Source organism: Mastigoproctus giganteus, chromosome 5, assembly GCF_048544385.1.
Source record: "Mastigoproctus giganteus isolate SK-2022 chromosome 5, ASM4854438v1, whole genome shotgun sequence".
Taxonomy (NCBI): Eukaryota; Metazoa; Arthropoda; class Arachnida; order Uropygi; family Thelyphonidae; genus Mastigoproctus; species Mastigoproctus giganteus.
Genome location: NC_143579.1, coordinates 53,368,596 through 53,383,818, shown reverse-complemented (window position 1 = coordinate 53,383,818; position 15,223 = coordinate 53,368,596). Strand labels below are relative to the sequence as shown.

The following is a 15,223-nucleotide window of genomic DNA, read 5'->3' as shown; positions in this document are numbered from 1 at the left end:
ATGAACTTTATTACTATTCTTTATTCTTTTCACTTGGTCAGTACAAGCAAGAAATTATACTATACATCCAACTCCCGACCTTACAGGGTTCTTCAGTCAGCTTTCATGCTGCTCTCCCACTCAAAGAAGAAACAAGAGAATTTTGTACAACCTGACTGTAATCAGAAGCACCTTCAGATCACCACTCATGATCAGGATATTTCACTTTGTTCAAAAACATTTTAATGTCATAGCATGTACACTGTTTCAGCTGCTGGAATGTGTGGCATGTCCTCATAGTGTCCTTGAGACATTTTGAGCTATTGGAACAGAAATAAGTTGAGATGGTAACAAATTCAGCAGGTACAGTGGATGAGGTAATGCAGTACATTTTTTTCCAAAAACTGGGATTGACAGTGCTGCTGCTGTGTGAGTGCACATTATCATGAATAAGAACAAATTTTTATGGCACTAACTCACAAATATTTGTAAGTTAGTGCCATAAAAACCTTTTAAATTTTTGATTAACAATTACACCTATAGGGAAACACTCCCATAATTCCTTTTCATCAAGAAAAGCAATCAACAGGGACTCACTTTGAACTTCTGAAACTTTTTTCAAAGGAGGTGATGCAGTTCCCCCTACTCTTGACTGTTGCATTGTTGAAAAGTCATGGAAGCACCAGCTTTCATCGTCACTAGTGTCGTCATTAAATGAAGTTTTCAGATCAGCACAAACTGCAGATTGAGCTTCTAGGGATGAGTTTAAAGTTTAACTTTCCTTTTCTGGTGTCAGGCTATACAGAACGAACTTTGCACACAGTTTTTTATTTCCCACATCCCTAGTGAAAATTCAGATACAACTGTTTTTGCTTAGTTCAGTCCATCTTCTTGCATCCAAACAGTTATTCTGCAATCATGTTGTAAAAAATTCTAGATGCTGTTGATGTTTTCATCAAAACTTGCAATGGAAGGGTAGTCTAACCTGGAATCACCTTCAACACCATCCCACCATGGTTGGATCTCAATTTTTCTAGCAGGGGTGAGGTTGCTACTGATCATGCAACACCTGATATTTTATAGTGAGTACAGTAGGACCATGTTAAGACTTTTAAGTACCTGAATGTAAGCAAGACCAGCCTTAGCCCCAAAGAGAAGTGAGCGAGAAGCTTTCTAAAGTAGCTCCAGTGTCAACAGCACCCAGACACGCCAATGTCTCAGATGATTCAGAGCAATCATCTTTGTTTGCTCTGAATGCAAACATGAAAATGTCGCCTGTCAACACTACCCAAATAATCCCATTAATATTGTTTATTTTGCTGCCTCTGAGAGTTGATGACTGGCAAAGGTCATTTCAGGCTTCCATCTTAACACAACCATTGGCAAAAAACTGACTATCATTAAGATGTAGCAGCAAATTTTAGACACTAACACGTTTTTTTAAGTTAAAATGCCAGCATCCCTGGTAATGTTAACAAATCTAAAAATTGTGGGGGCAGGAAAGTTGACACACATATTGGAAGTATCCTTTAAACTATCCCTGTAGAACACTTGCCCTGTACAGGGTATGTGTATTCTGCTTTGTCATTCTAGAATTGGGAGGAGGATAGTTAAAAATTTTTCAGGTGTATTGGTTTGAATCCTGTGTAGTATTTGGATGTAAGATTCACTCTAGTTGGGGGTCTTTAGTGCCAGTAGGGAAATTTTGTGATCAGGGCAGTTTTTTTGTTTGTTTTTTTTTAATAAGGAAATCATGTTATTATTATTATTATTATTAGCCATATGGTACAAGGAAGCCTGAAGCTTATGCTGTACCAGGCGAGAGAGATGGGGAAAGAAAGGGAAGAATGATGATATCCAGCTTAGGACCCTGGGTGAGCCAAGCCTATACTCACCAGATGTGAACCCCTGAGGAGTGCTCATAATTGCAAAAATGGGCACACTCAAGGAAGTGGATGTTTCTGTAATGCATTTAGGGACTTCACTTTGAAATTTAATTGGAACATGGGCACATCCACCAGCCCTTTTGGCGGTTTTCTTGGTAATCCTTTGCTGAGACTTTGCTGAGATGATTAATAAAAGCTGCTGGCTTGCGAATATTAAATAAAACTGCCATTTAGGGTGATCTCTGGTGCTACATTTGAGACCAGAATATATTCCATTACCATCTGGCCATCTGGGTAACATCAGAGAGAGAGAGACATGAATGTTTCTGGTAAGAACCAAAGCATTTAAGGCTTTGAGGTGTCAGTACATTATGCCTGTATTTGGTTGATTTGTCTATGTTCTGGATAAAAAAAAAAAGTTTCTAGGAGGTAAAATAATGTAGCCCTTCCCTGAAGCTTGCTAACTTTGCCATGGTGTGGAAATACCATATGAAAATTCCTCCCACCTTGATAGAATTTCAGTTAATCTGCTAGTCAAGAAAGCATTTCAGGAGGAACCTGACCAGCACCAATATATATGTGTGTGCTAATGATTTGATAGTGATCTTTAGAATTATGAGAGGATCAATACTTTGCTGCAAAAACATAGTGCACACCAGAATGCTGCCACTGTGGCCTGTGCAGGTCATATCCTGAAAAAGGCCTCTGAGGTTGGGAAAATTCATATTTTAGTATTAAATCAGCTCACACCAACCATAAGAATAAGTATTTACTGTAACTAAAATATTTATTTACATATTAGAATAAAATAAATATTTACAAAAAACTACTATTATATTAGATATACATGTAAAAACATTAAAACTGTGATAAAATCCTTGAGATAAAATACACTAAAATAAACCGGATTAAAAACGATAAAAATCTCTGGAGCTTTCGGAAGCTTGCGCTCCCTTCCTCAGCAGTAACAAAACTTCCTACAGCACGTCCATATATATAACAGGCTCACGGTACCTATACACGTGGTGCAGTCGGCGCATGGTCTGAACTGGAAGCGGAAATAGCTCGGGAACGTGTTAAGCAAAACCGTTCATCCGTACTTAGGATAATAGTTTCAAACAGAGGATGCATATGCATACCTCTGTCCCTATTCATAATATTGTGGTCGGATGAACAGATTCGTAGGCTCTCGAGCCATTTACGGTTCCAGAACCCATGCGCTCGATCCATGATAACCGCATCCTCTGGGGAGACAAAACGACGGCTCAAGGATCGTCTGGGGGAGCATGCAAATGCTATAAAAACCGCTGATTACAATAAGTCTGCTGTGGCCGAACATTTTTGGGAGAAGCAGCATCAAATTTCCCCAGAGGATGCGGTTATCATGGATCGAGCGTAGCCAGGGCATTGTTGTATAGGGTGGGGACCCACTGTAGTACCCCTGAAGAAAAGGAAATAGAAATTTGCAAAGTCACGGCAGACCTCAGGAAATGTGGATACCCCCAGAGGGTCTTGGACAATATATTCACAGGGTTGAGTCCAATCGTAGGGAGTGGCCTGCCCCTGTGGCTACTGCATACATTCCTTACTATCCGGGCCTTTCAGAACGTATTGTACGGGCATTGCGGGAGTGCCAGACTCGCTGTGTGCAACTTCCGGGTCGGAGGTTGCACACAGTGATATCCCAAGTTAAAGATCCCGTAGCCCAGGACCATACTAGCAATGTGGTCTACGAGATTAAGTGCCCGGATTGTGAGGAGTGTTATGTGGGGGAAACGGGCCGACGTTTAAAGGACCGTCTGGGGGAACACACGACCGCTATCAAGACTGCTAACTATGCGAGGTCTGCTGTGGCAGAGCATTTCTGGGAAAAGCAGCATCGGATCTCCCCTGAAGACGCGGTCATTACCGACCGCGCCCATGGATTTTGGGAACGCAAGTGGCTCGAGAGCTTGCGAATCGGTTCATCCAGTCACAATACTATTAATAGGGACAGGGGGATCCGTTTACACCCCCTGTTTGAGGCAGTTGTCCTCAGAAGGGATGACCGTTTCTGTTTGACACGCTCCCGAGCCACTTCCATTTCCGATACGCGCATGGAGAATGTAGATCATGTGTCTGATGATCACGTGCATGAGTGCCATGGACCGGCTACTTAAGGATGTGTTGTAGCACTGGTAGTATGCTGAAGAAGGAGACGGCAGTTCTCCGAAAGCTCCAGATTGTATGTTTTATCGCTTTTAACCTAGTTTATTTTAATTAATTTTATTGTTTTTAACTATATTTTAACTATAATTTAATCAGTGTTTTATTTTATTTGCATCATATTTCATTGTATATTATTTCATTGTATAGTAAATTTTTAGTTTAATTCCTGGCTGGTGTCTATCATTAATTATTATAGTATGGAAATTCCCAGCCCCATAGGCCTGTTTCAAGATATAGTGAATAATTATGGCCATTTGATGCTTCGACACATCCGCGAGTACCAGAAAATTAGCATAGCTGAAGCTAAACAGAAGCAACATCTGAGATTTGCTCATAGGTGCAAAACACATGAGCTGGTTCCACATGGCTTTCGGGTGAGAATGCCTTTCAATGATGACCATCTGGGGAGAGTTACTAAGATCTATCAAAGAAAAGTTCTAAGTATTTGGATTTCTAAATTACATAATGATCTGAGAGGTATTAGAAGTCGTATTGGACTGAAGTTGGAATACATCAGTACCAATTTAACCCCAGTGCATGGTGCGTTGGTCTTGAGAGTAGTGGCAGATAAAGCAACTAGGGTTGCTGAGGTTTATAAGCGCAGGCAAATCAACAAATTTAATAGATTGTTAGAGGAATCCGTGGTGGTGCGTAATAGGGATACTGGCAACTTTATTCATAATCTTAGTGGCAAACAATTTACTAGAGAACAGGAGGAAGTATTGAGCCTGGGTCCAAAGTTTGCTTTGGTTCCTGCCAGACCTCCCATTGCAGAGATAGCTATGGGAGTGGAAAAAGCCATCAACAAGTTACCTGTTACCCAAGCTGATGAGATACGGGTTAGGGTTGCGGCTATTTTGAGTCAGACCAGGACAGCACATTCTAATCTCAGTCATAAACATGAAAGAGCATTAAGACAACTCAGAAAAGATGAGGATATCATAATGTTACCTGCCGACAAAGGCAGATCCACAGTGGTACTGAATAAGGATGATTATTGTGCAAAAGCTCTGGATCTTTTACAGGACAGCAACATATATAAAGTTACCCATCGAAATCCGTTAGCTGGTTTGGAGAGACAAGTCAACATTATACAGGGATGGCATAAGGCTGGTAAAATAACCAAAGAAGTTTATTGGTCTCTTCATGCCTCAGGTTGTCGATTACCTCGGTTTTATGGCCTCCCAAAGACGCACAAGGTGGGCATTCCGTTGAGACCTATAGTATCATTTGTGGGTAGTCCCACTTATGCTTTATCTGGATTTTTAGCTGGAGTCATCTCTCCTGTAGTGGGACGCTCCAGTTTAGTAATCAGAAACAGCAAGGAATTTGTGAACTTTATAAGAAGCCAATCTATAGGTGAAGACGAACTCATGATTTCGTTTGATGTGGTATCCTTGTTCACATGTATCCCCATTGAACATGGGGTGCATTGTGTAAGATCGGCCTTGGAACGAGATGATTGCTTTAGTGCTAGATCTTTACTAAGCATTGATGATATTTGTAAAGGTGTGGAATTTTGCCTCGCAAGCACTACCATGGTGTTTCAAAAAGTTATGTATAAGCAGGTCCATGGCACGGCCATGGGTTCCCCCATCAGTGCCATTGTGGCCAATTTGGCAATGGAGGAACTGGAAACTAGGGTGTTTCATCAGTTGAATTTCCCCATGCGCGAGTGGAGGAGATATGTGGACGATACCTTCACTATTTTAAAAAAGGGAAAGGAAGATGAGGTGCTCAATATGCTCAACAGCTTTTCCACATTTATACAATTTACCTCGGAGGTGGAAGAAGCTGGGTCCCTCCCGTTTCTGGATGTCTTGGTGAGCAGAGATGGATCTAGATTAAAAACAACGATCTATAGAAAGCCTATGTGCCGTGGCCAATTTGTTCATTATAGCTCAGCACAGGCTTGTCATCATAAGAACAGTGTAGCCAGGGCATTGTTGAATAGGGTGGGGACCCACTGTAGTACCCCTGAAGAAAAGGAAATAGAAATTTGCAAAGTCACGGCAGACCTCAGGAAATGTGGATACCCCCAGAGGGTCTTGGACAAATATATTCATAGGGTTGAGTCCAATCGTAGGGAGTGGCCTGCCCCTGTGGCTACTGCATACATTCCTTACTATCCGGGCCTTTCAGAACGTATTGTACGGGCATTGCGGGAGTGCCAGACTCGCTGTGTGCAACTTCCGGGTCGGAGGTTGCACACAGTGATATCCCAAGTTAAAGATCCCGTAGCCCAGGACCATACTAGCAATGTGGTCTACGAGATTAAGTGCCCGGATTGTGAGGAGTGTTATGTGGGGGAAACGGGCCGACGTTTAAAGGACCGTCTGGGGGAACACACGACCGCTATCAAGACTGCTAACTATGCGAGGTCTGCTGTGGCAGAGCATTTCTGGGAAAAGCAACATCGGATCTCCCCTGAAGACGCGGTCATTACCGACCGCGCCCATGGATTTTGGGAACGCAAGTGGCTCGAGAGCTTGCGAATCGGTTCATCCAGTCACAATACTATTAATAGGGACAGGGGGATCCGTTTACACCCCCTGTTTGAGGCAGTTGTCCTCAGAAGGGATGACCGTTTCTGTTTGACACGCTCCCGAGCCACTTCCATTTCCGATACGCGCATGGAGAATGTAGATCATGTGTCTGATGATCACGTGCATGAGTGCCATGGACCGGCTACTTAAGGATGTGTTGTAGCACTGGTAGTATGCTGAAGAAGGAGACGGCAGTTCTCCGAAAGCTCCAGATTGTATGTTTTATCGCTTTTAACCTAGTTTATTTTAATTAATTTTATTGTTTTTAACTATATTTTAACTATAATTTAATCAGTGTTTTATTTTATTTGCATCATATTTCATTGTATATTATTTCATTGTATAGTAAATTTTTAGTTTAATTTCTGGCTGGTGTCTATCATTAATTATTATAGTATAGAGCATACTAGTGATGGTTGCTGATGTAATCATCAAATGAAAACATCATGATATTACTACAGCTGTAAAACTTTCAGGTAGACTGCAAAAATTATGAAAAGAGACATGAAGTGTTCACAATAGTGATAAGTGCATCCTGTCAGTCCTCATCGAATACTGTGAACAAGGATACTGATATTAGCACAAAACAATCTGTGGGGTGTTGCATAAAATCAGATTTTACAGAAGGGCTGCAGAAAATAAATCAAATATCACAGCATGCAATGCACAGTGTGACCTTGCATGGAAGTCAGTCCATTGCAATTAGTCTCTGGAACACTGGATAACTGTGTTATGGAATGACAAATCACAGAACACAGTTTTCTCAACTGATGTCCATGTTTTGGTCTGGTGGATGCCCAGAGAATGTTATGTATTCCCAGCATGTATCATTCCAATATAAAGTTTGGTGCAGTTGTTATTGCCATTTGAAATTGTTTCTCACAATTTGAACTGGGACCATCGTTTTCCTTCCTAGGATAATGAATGCCATGCAGTACACTGACATTCCGAAAAATTCTGCTCTTCCTATGCTATGGCAGCAGTATGAGGAAGCCCATCTTTTTGTTTGAGCATGATATTGAGCCATGTCATACTACACAGATTATAATTACTTGGTTTGAAGACACGAACGTGCAAAGGCTCTATTGACATGCCGAGCTCCCTGACTTTAACCCCATTGAACACCTTTTGGGTGAACTGAAATGTCAGCTTTGAAACAAGCCAACATGTCCACAAATTAGCTAATATGACCGTGGTGTTGAAGGAAGTTTGGACCAAAATACAGCCTTCCTATCAAAAATTGATTCAGAGCCTGCTGGCAAAAGATAGTGTCCAATTAAGGCTGGAGGTGAACCCATGCATTATTTAATATTGCATCAATTAAAGGTTCTTTGAAATATGAAGGTGGGTTACTTTTAGCAATATAGTGTACTAATGCTACATTCATCAATGGGCTGTCCACATTTTATGGAAGTGTTCACAGGTTCAACTTTGCAATGTGAATATTTGCATTTACATCCTTCATAACTTTTTGTAAAAAAATTTAAAATTTATGAGTTTCCATGCTTCAGAACATTGGCTACTACTTTTGAAAGAGTCAAGTTGTATAACTGCTGTACTGTTAATGTATTTTTATATGGCATAAGTTCACAGCATGGTCAACTTGTTTTTCAGGTGTGACAAAAAATGAGTCTGTATAAAAATTAATTAGTACTAGAGAAACAAATGCACTACCACATTCTTGTATGCACACAACAAATGAAAAAAAAAAAAAAAAAAAAATACTGTGGTGATTTACAGTCCAGTAATTTGTATAAATGAAATATCACAACCGTATTATTTAAATAATAAGGGTGCTGCATTTTATATAATTGAATATTATTTTATTTAAACCACCATATTATTTATATAAATAAGCTCTAATACAGCTATTTCCTAGTAGGTCAGCTGGAGCATTTCTTTCCAACTCTTTGACAAAGAAAATTATTCTTACCCTGGCACATTCAACAAACTGCATGGTCTTGACTATTAGTAGTGGTGTTTGGCCTCTGTTGTAAATTTATCAGCTTTTTACTATTCACTGCTCTTTTCAAAGGTAAAACCACTGGGGAAAATAGATCAGTTTCCTGGAGCCTGTGTGGTAGGGGCCCAAAAGAAAAATGTCCTTTGAAGATATAAAAGTATGGTACTGTTAAGATTCAGACACTATTTCTTAGAGCCACCAAATTATCAGTGTTAATGTAATCTTTTCATGTAGTGAGGTGGCTGAAATATGAATACAGTATTATCGAAAAGTTCCCAAGCAGTTTTGAAAACTTTGAAATCTCAAATTTCAAGAAATGTTCAAAATCCCTTAATCACTACTTAAAAACTTTTCAAGCAGTCATTGAAAGATTGGGATTTTTTTGTTTGGATCTGAGCACTGAAAAGTTTTGATACAGCAGTGCCAATTAGTAACAAACTTGAAGGGGGACACAAACATAGATTTGTACCCACTGCCTATTAATTTGTACTACTGCTTATAAATCATGCATGAGCCCCAAAGATGTGTGTACTGTACTTCACACTCCCACTTGTAGTGGCCCTTTTACTCTAAACCATGAGTGGACAATTTTAACTTAATACTATATTGATGTCTCAGAAATGAAGAGTATGTAAAGTACTTCTTCTCATAATTGGCTTTGATCTCTCAGGATATTATTTCAATAAGTTACCATGGTGTTGCAGGACAAATAAATGTCACCTTCTACATCAGAAGTGCAATTTAGTATATACTTAGTGGCCAGTTTATTAGGTATGCCAATGTAATAGGAGCGCCTATGGTCCTCAAAACAATTCAAGCCTCATGGAACTCTGGCAATTATGTAAAGGAATTTTGCAAGCAGGAACAATGAGCTGTTTATTCCACTGTGCAAGGCAAAGGTTAAGCCATATCTGGATACTGCATACAGGACTGTAAGCATCATTTCAGGACGAACATTGATCTGTTCAAAAGCCGAGAGAGAAAACAACAACAGGGTTATCCAAAGACACATAAGGGTACTCTCACCATCAAAGATTTCATTATCTGTAAACTGCAATGGTTGGAAACTAGACACCTATGAGAAGACCTGATTAAAGCGTTAAATGGATTGAGAAAGCTAAATACTGACAGCATCCTTATTCTTTCTCAGGCAACACACATAAGGAAACATATAGAGGATGGGCAAAATAATGGAAACAACTGATATGAAAGTAGTAGTTTTTGTAATAGCTGTGTGATGTATTTATGAGCTTGACTAGATGATAGTTTTGTTTTTTGCAGGTAGTACTATTTTATGTTGTATGGTGTTTTAAGTGCATCACTGACTTAGGTCATATTGCACAGTGTATATTTTCTGTAAATTGTGTGTTCTGTGGTCGATTTCTAGTTTGTGGGACAAACAACCCGAGTTTCCAGGAGAAAAACCATGCTAGCCTGATGGTGGTGGTAGTAGTTTAGACCAATTAATTTGGCTAAGACCAATTAATTCAGCCACATTCTGAAAAAAGCCCATAAAACTTCTTCATGTCATCAATGGGATTTAAACTCATGTCTTTTTCACCCTTTATGGAGGCAACGGCAATCCTTCCAACTCTGCTATCTACAAGGGCCACATAGTACTGTAAAGGAAAGACAATGAAAGTTAATGTATATATAGAGTTTGTATAAAAACATACACAAAGAAAATGACTAATCAGTTTGAATTCCAAAGAGATCAAATTGTTGGTGCACATTTAGTGGAGGGCATCAGTCACTGAACCTGCTGATTTGTTTAATGTATCCAGAACAACAAGTGTCAGAAGTGATGTCTACATTCACAAGTATGGAAAAACAAAATCAGATAGGACAAATTGTGGTAAAAATTGAAGTTGACTGAAAGAGACTACCAGACACTGAAAAGGATTGTACCCCAAAAATTTAATACTGCCTCAAAAATAACTTTAGAATTTAATGGAGAATCAGCAATCCAGTTTCTAGCAAAACAGTTCAGAGAAGTTACTTCATAAAGCTGAAATTTATGACAGCAGCTATTGATAAGCTGCATGTTATTGATGCTAATGCTAGAAAGAGGGATGCAGTGGTGTAAGGAGCACAAAAACTGAACACTTAATGATTAGAAACATATCATATTTTCAGATGAATCATCATTCACACTTTTTCCACCATCAGGGAGAGTTTGTTTGGTAAATTCCAAAGGAAATGCATCATCCTGACTGTCTTGTGCCAACAGTCAGACAAAAGGAGGATCAACAATGGTTTGAACAAAAATATCTTCGTATTCTTTAGGTCTGTCATCACCCTGAATGAAAATTATCCACTGATTACCTTGATATTCCGAGTGACCAGTTACATCCCATGGTGCAAGTATTGTTTCCGACAAATGATGCCATGTTTCATGATAACAGCCTCCGTAGTCAAGTGGTCGTGAGCAGGAGTGCAGTAGCACACGCTCTTTGAGTAGACCGGGGTTCAAGCCCCTGACTGCTAAATACAGTCAATCTGCCAACCTGCACTGGACCAACATGGCAGATTATGGTCCATTTTCCTCAGCATGAAATGTTGAGGAGGCTTCCATCCTGCAGTGGGTTGATAATGGCTGCAGTTTACCTTTTTTTTTTTTTTTTTTCATGATAATGCTCCAATAAACACAGCCATATGTATCCAATCTTGGTTTCAGGCAAAACTAAGAGATTACTTCATGAGATATATCAAAGCATCTCTCATGGCCTGTACAATCACCAGACTTAAATCTTATTGAGCTATTGTGGGCATATTTGGAGATATTCCACTTAAGACAGTTCCAGATTTATTTGATCTATGCCACGTAGAATACAAACTGTTTTAAAAGCAAAGGGTGGCCCAATATCATATTAGTGCATAACTGTAACTCTTATAACTCTTAACCCTTTATTTTCTCCACCCCATATAAATTTAAATTGAAAGAGGATGATTGTAGGATAGATACAAGAAAATTTTAATTGGGTCAGAGCATGAATGATTGTTGGAAAAAACTTTCATCTAGTATTGTGGAGTTAGATAGTTTTAATAAATTTAAAGAATATTAGACAAATTACACTGGTTGGCAAAAAACACATTTTTTTCGCTCCCTGTTAAATTCAGGGTGATTGTTGTAAATTTGACATTGCTGAATTCAAATATGGCAACTATATTGCTGTAACACCCACCGATTTTGATTTTAAGGGAGAAGGGATAAAATTCAAAAACTAAGTTTCTAGTAAAAAAAATTTCATATACATGTATTTTAAGAAAATATTACATAGAGTATTACATAATGCAGTACATGTCACATATCACAGTATATGTATTCAACAATGGGTCTTTTAACTTTATTCTACTTGCAAAATTGCTTATCTGATAACAAAACACTTATTTTCTCATTTTTCACCTTTTATAATTGTCCATTGGTGCCTCCCTTGTAAGATTCTGACAATAGTCTGCAAACATTACAGTGTCTGGAGACTAGGCACCTGCAAGGTGATCTGATTAAGGTGTATAAGGCCTTGAATGGTTTGAGCAAGCTTAATGCTGATGGGATTCTTCCCCTTGCCCAGATTAATTGGCTGAGGGGACAAATTCAAATTGAGGAAAGACAGATGTGGAATAGATGTGCAGAAATTTGCTTTTAACTAAGTGGGTGGTTGATTGCTGGCACAAACTTCCATCTTTTGTTGTTGAAGTTGATAGCCTAAATAAATTTAAGGCAGTTCGTTCCAAATAGGTATTTGGAACGAACGGAGGGTTGAAATGGGAGCGTTTTTTTTTTTGCTGATGCTGCATAAGCTTGCTTTCTTGCATCATATGCCTCTACTAATGCTAATGCTAACATATTTGGACTCCATTCTCCCTGGTATCTTTTTTCCATTTGGGAAATATCTTTGTGAAACCTTTCACCATGTTCATTGGAGACTGCTCTCAAGTTTTCAGGAAAAAAGTCTAAATGGGAATGTAGGAAAGGAAGCTTTAATGATATGTTGCATCCCAACTCTCTGTATGCTAAAATTATCTTGTCCACAATTTCGCCATAATTTTGTGATTTCTCATTGCCTAAAATGTTCCGGCAGACATTTTCAAATGCCTTCCAGGCTCTTATTTCTATAGCATTTAAATTTTTAGCGAATTCCTCATCTTGGAATAGCAGTTTGATTTGAGGACCGACAAAAATTCCCTTTTTTACCTTGGCCTTGCTGATTTGAAGAAACTTTTGCCTTAAACAGGAAAATCCCCCTTTTTTGTCCATCTCTTTCACTAATATTTTCATCAAACCTAGCTTGATGTACAATGGAGGTAAATAGATTTTTGACTTATCCACCAAAGGAGGATGTGCTATATTTTTCTGGCCTGGTGTAGTTTCTGAATGGTCTGGCCATTTTTTTACCACATCCTCAAGCAGCAGTATTGAGTGTATCCACCGTGCAACCCAATCAGCAGCTACCACTTTTAGTTCAACACAGATATTTCATTTGTATTCTTGAGAGCATATTTTCTGAAAAAAAAAAAACCTGTAAGTTCTCAAAACTGCATGGACCAATGCTATAGATGGATACTTATTTCCATTATGGAGTAAAACTGCTTTCAAACTGAAATTGGATGACTTTATTGGATGAATCAATAAAGCTTCCACTGCTCAGGCACATGCTCCAGATGTAACTCTTTCATTAATTCCTAGACATTGTTACAATAAAGCAGACCACCATCCATGGAGTAATAAGTCACTGTTAGATTGCCTCTTCCTATAAAGAGACAACTTGACACTCTTTTCAAGAAAATTCCACTGCTGAAGCTGTGATCCTAGTAACAGCCTTGGTTTTGAGGAGGTACAAATCGTTCAATTTTGCCTGAGTAATTTGATGCGACTTTGCAGTTTGAAGAGTTGAAAACTCTGGATCTGTACTCATCTGGGTTATTATTATTAGTCATTTGGTGCAAGAAAGCCTGAGGCTTATGCTGAGTTTCCCCTTCAAACTATTTTGACAATTTCAAACCAGCACCAAGGGGAGGAAACTTGTTTCCCCGATTTAAAACCAGCAGTGCAGGGGGGGGGGGGGGAGGACTCATTTCCTGATTTAAAACCAGCACAGAGTTGGGTGAAAACTCGTTTCCCTATTTTAAATCAGTGTCAAGTTGGCATTCACTCTCTCTCTGCATTCCTTTGCATCATCAAAATCTTTAGAAGGGGATACTCCGTGTTTCTGTAAACTCTACTAAAGCAAACTTGCTGCCATCAGTCAGTGGAAAAGTGGCATTCACTCTAGCTTAAACCACCAGTAATTACGCAAGACGCAGTCTAGGTAGTTCTCTTGGCTTAAGTGTCACGTGATCAAACACGGCATCTCCCCAATATTTCTAGAGAACTCTGTCGAAAGTTCTAGAACCTTCCAGAACATCCTGACCTTTCTTCTACATATAAAAATATTCAAAGCCATTTCGGAACATTATTATTATCATTAGCCATATGGTGCAAGGAAGCCTGAGGCTTATGCTGCAAGAGTCAAAAAACATAAAAAATTCCCCCATTACCCTGATAGAGAGAGAGAGAGTGTCAGAAGTAGAAGGGAATCGCCAAGAAAGCAAGAAAGAGAAGCATGATGATATCCAGCTCAGGACCCTGGGTTTGCTAGGCCCATGCTCACCAGATGTGAGCCTCTGGGGCATTTATCAAATGTTGTACAAACCTTCTGAATGTGCTAGAACAATGGTTCCAAACTACTGAGATCTAGGGATCCCTTCAAAAACCAAAAAATGTTTACCGACCCCTTCAAAAATTAAAAGTTTGTGGACTCCTATACATATAAACAGTAAACCCTCACTAATCCGGTTACAGTTAATACAGAATATTAAAAGACAAAAAGAATCTATAAAGGCATTTCCTTTAAAATTCAATGTGGGGAGTCATAAAAGCAGGGTATCAAATAGACAGACGTTAAAAAAGGCAAAAGAAGTGTTGCTAGAAGAAGCTGAATCGACGGGAGCACCATCTGATAAATGTATAAAGGCAAAAGAAGTATTGCTAGAAAAAGCTGTATCAATGGCAGCAACACCATCTGATAAATGAATAAAACAATACATTTATCCATCTATCGATGGATAAATATATTGTTTAATTTATATCTTTTTAAATAAATACTACAGTGATATTTTTTTTTATTCACTTTCATTACTACTACCTATATTAAATTTTCCATTTATTTGCATTCAAGGTTTTTTTATCTTTTAGGGTTATCTTTTGCTTCTGTATGTGATCACTGGTTTTTATAAAAAGAAAAATCAAAGTTTTATGTTTAAAACAACTCACCTTTATTCTTATTTTCACATAAATATATAATAATAACTTTATTCATCATTCATTTGCAGAATGAATAATTTGACCAGTTCCAGAGGGTCCATTTTGCAGACCATCTTGAACTGGTCTATGAATCCCAGTTTGGGAAACGTTATTCTAGAAGAAAATTTAAAAAATAAATAGAAAAATAGATGGAAAAGATGATTAAACCAACTACAGTTCTTGGTTTTTTGGTCATTAACCTATGGTATTTGAAAACTGAGGGTGACGAGAACTTTTTAAGCACATCTGAGTTTTTGAACATACAGTGGCAGACAAAAAAACTGCATTATTTGTGAAT

The 15,223-nt window shown here is 38.7% G+C and overlaps 1 protein-coding gene across 1 annotated transcript; it reads left to right on the top strand.

Moving 5' to 3' along the window:
- The first annotated feature begins 4,330 nt into the window (after positions 1-4,330).
- LOC150085397 (uncharacterized) lies at positions 4,331-14,655 on the top strand. Its single transcript, XM_090374552.1, has 2 exons — positions 4,331-5,272; positions 14,425-14,655. The coding sequence occupies exons 1-2, from the start codon at positions 4,331-4,333 to the stop codon at positions 14,653-14,655; spliced, it is 1,173 nt and encodes a 390-aa protein (XP_090230678.1).
- Positions 14,656-15,223: the final 568 nt, after the last annotated feature.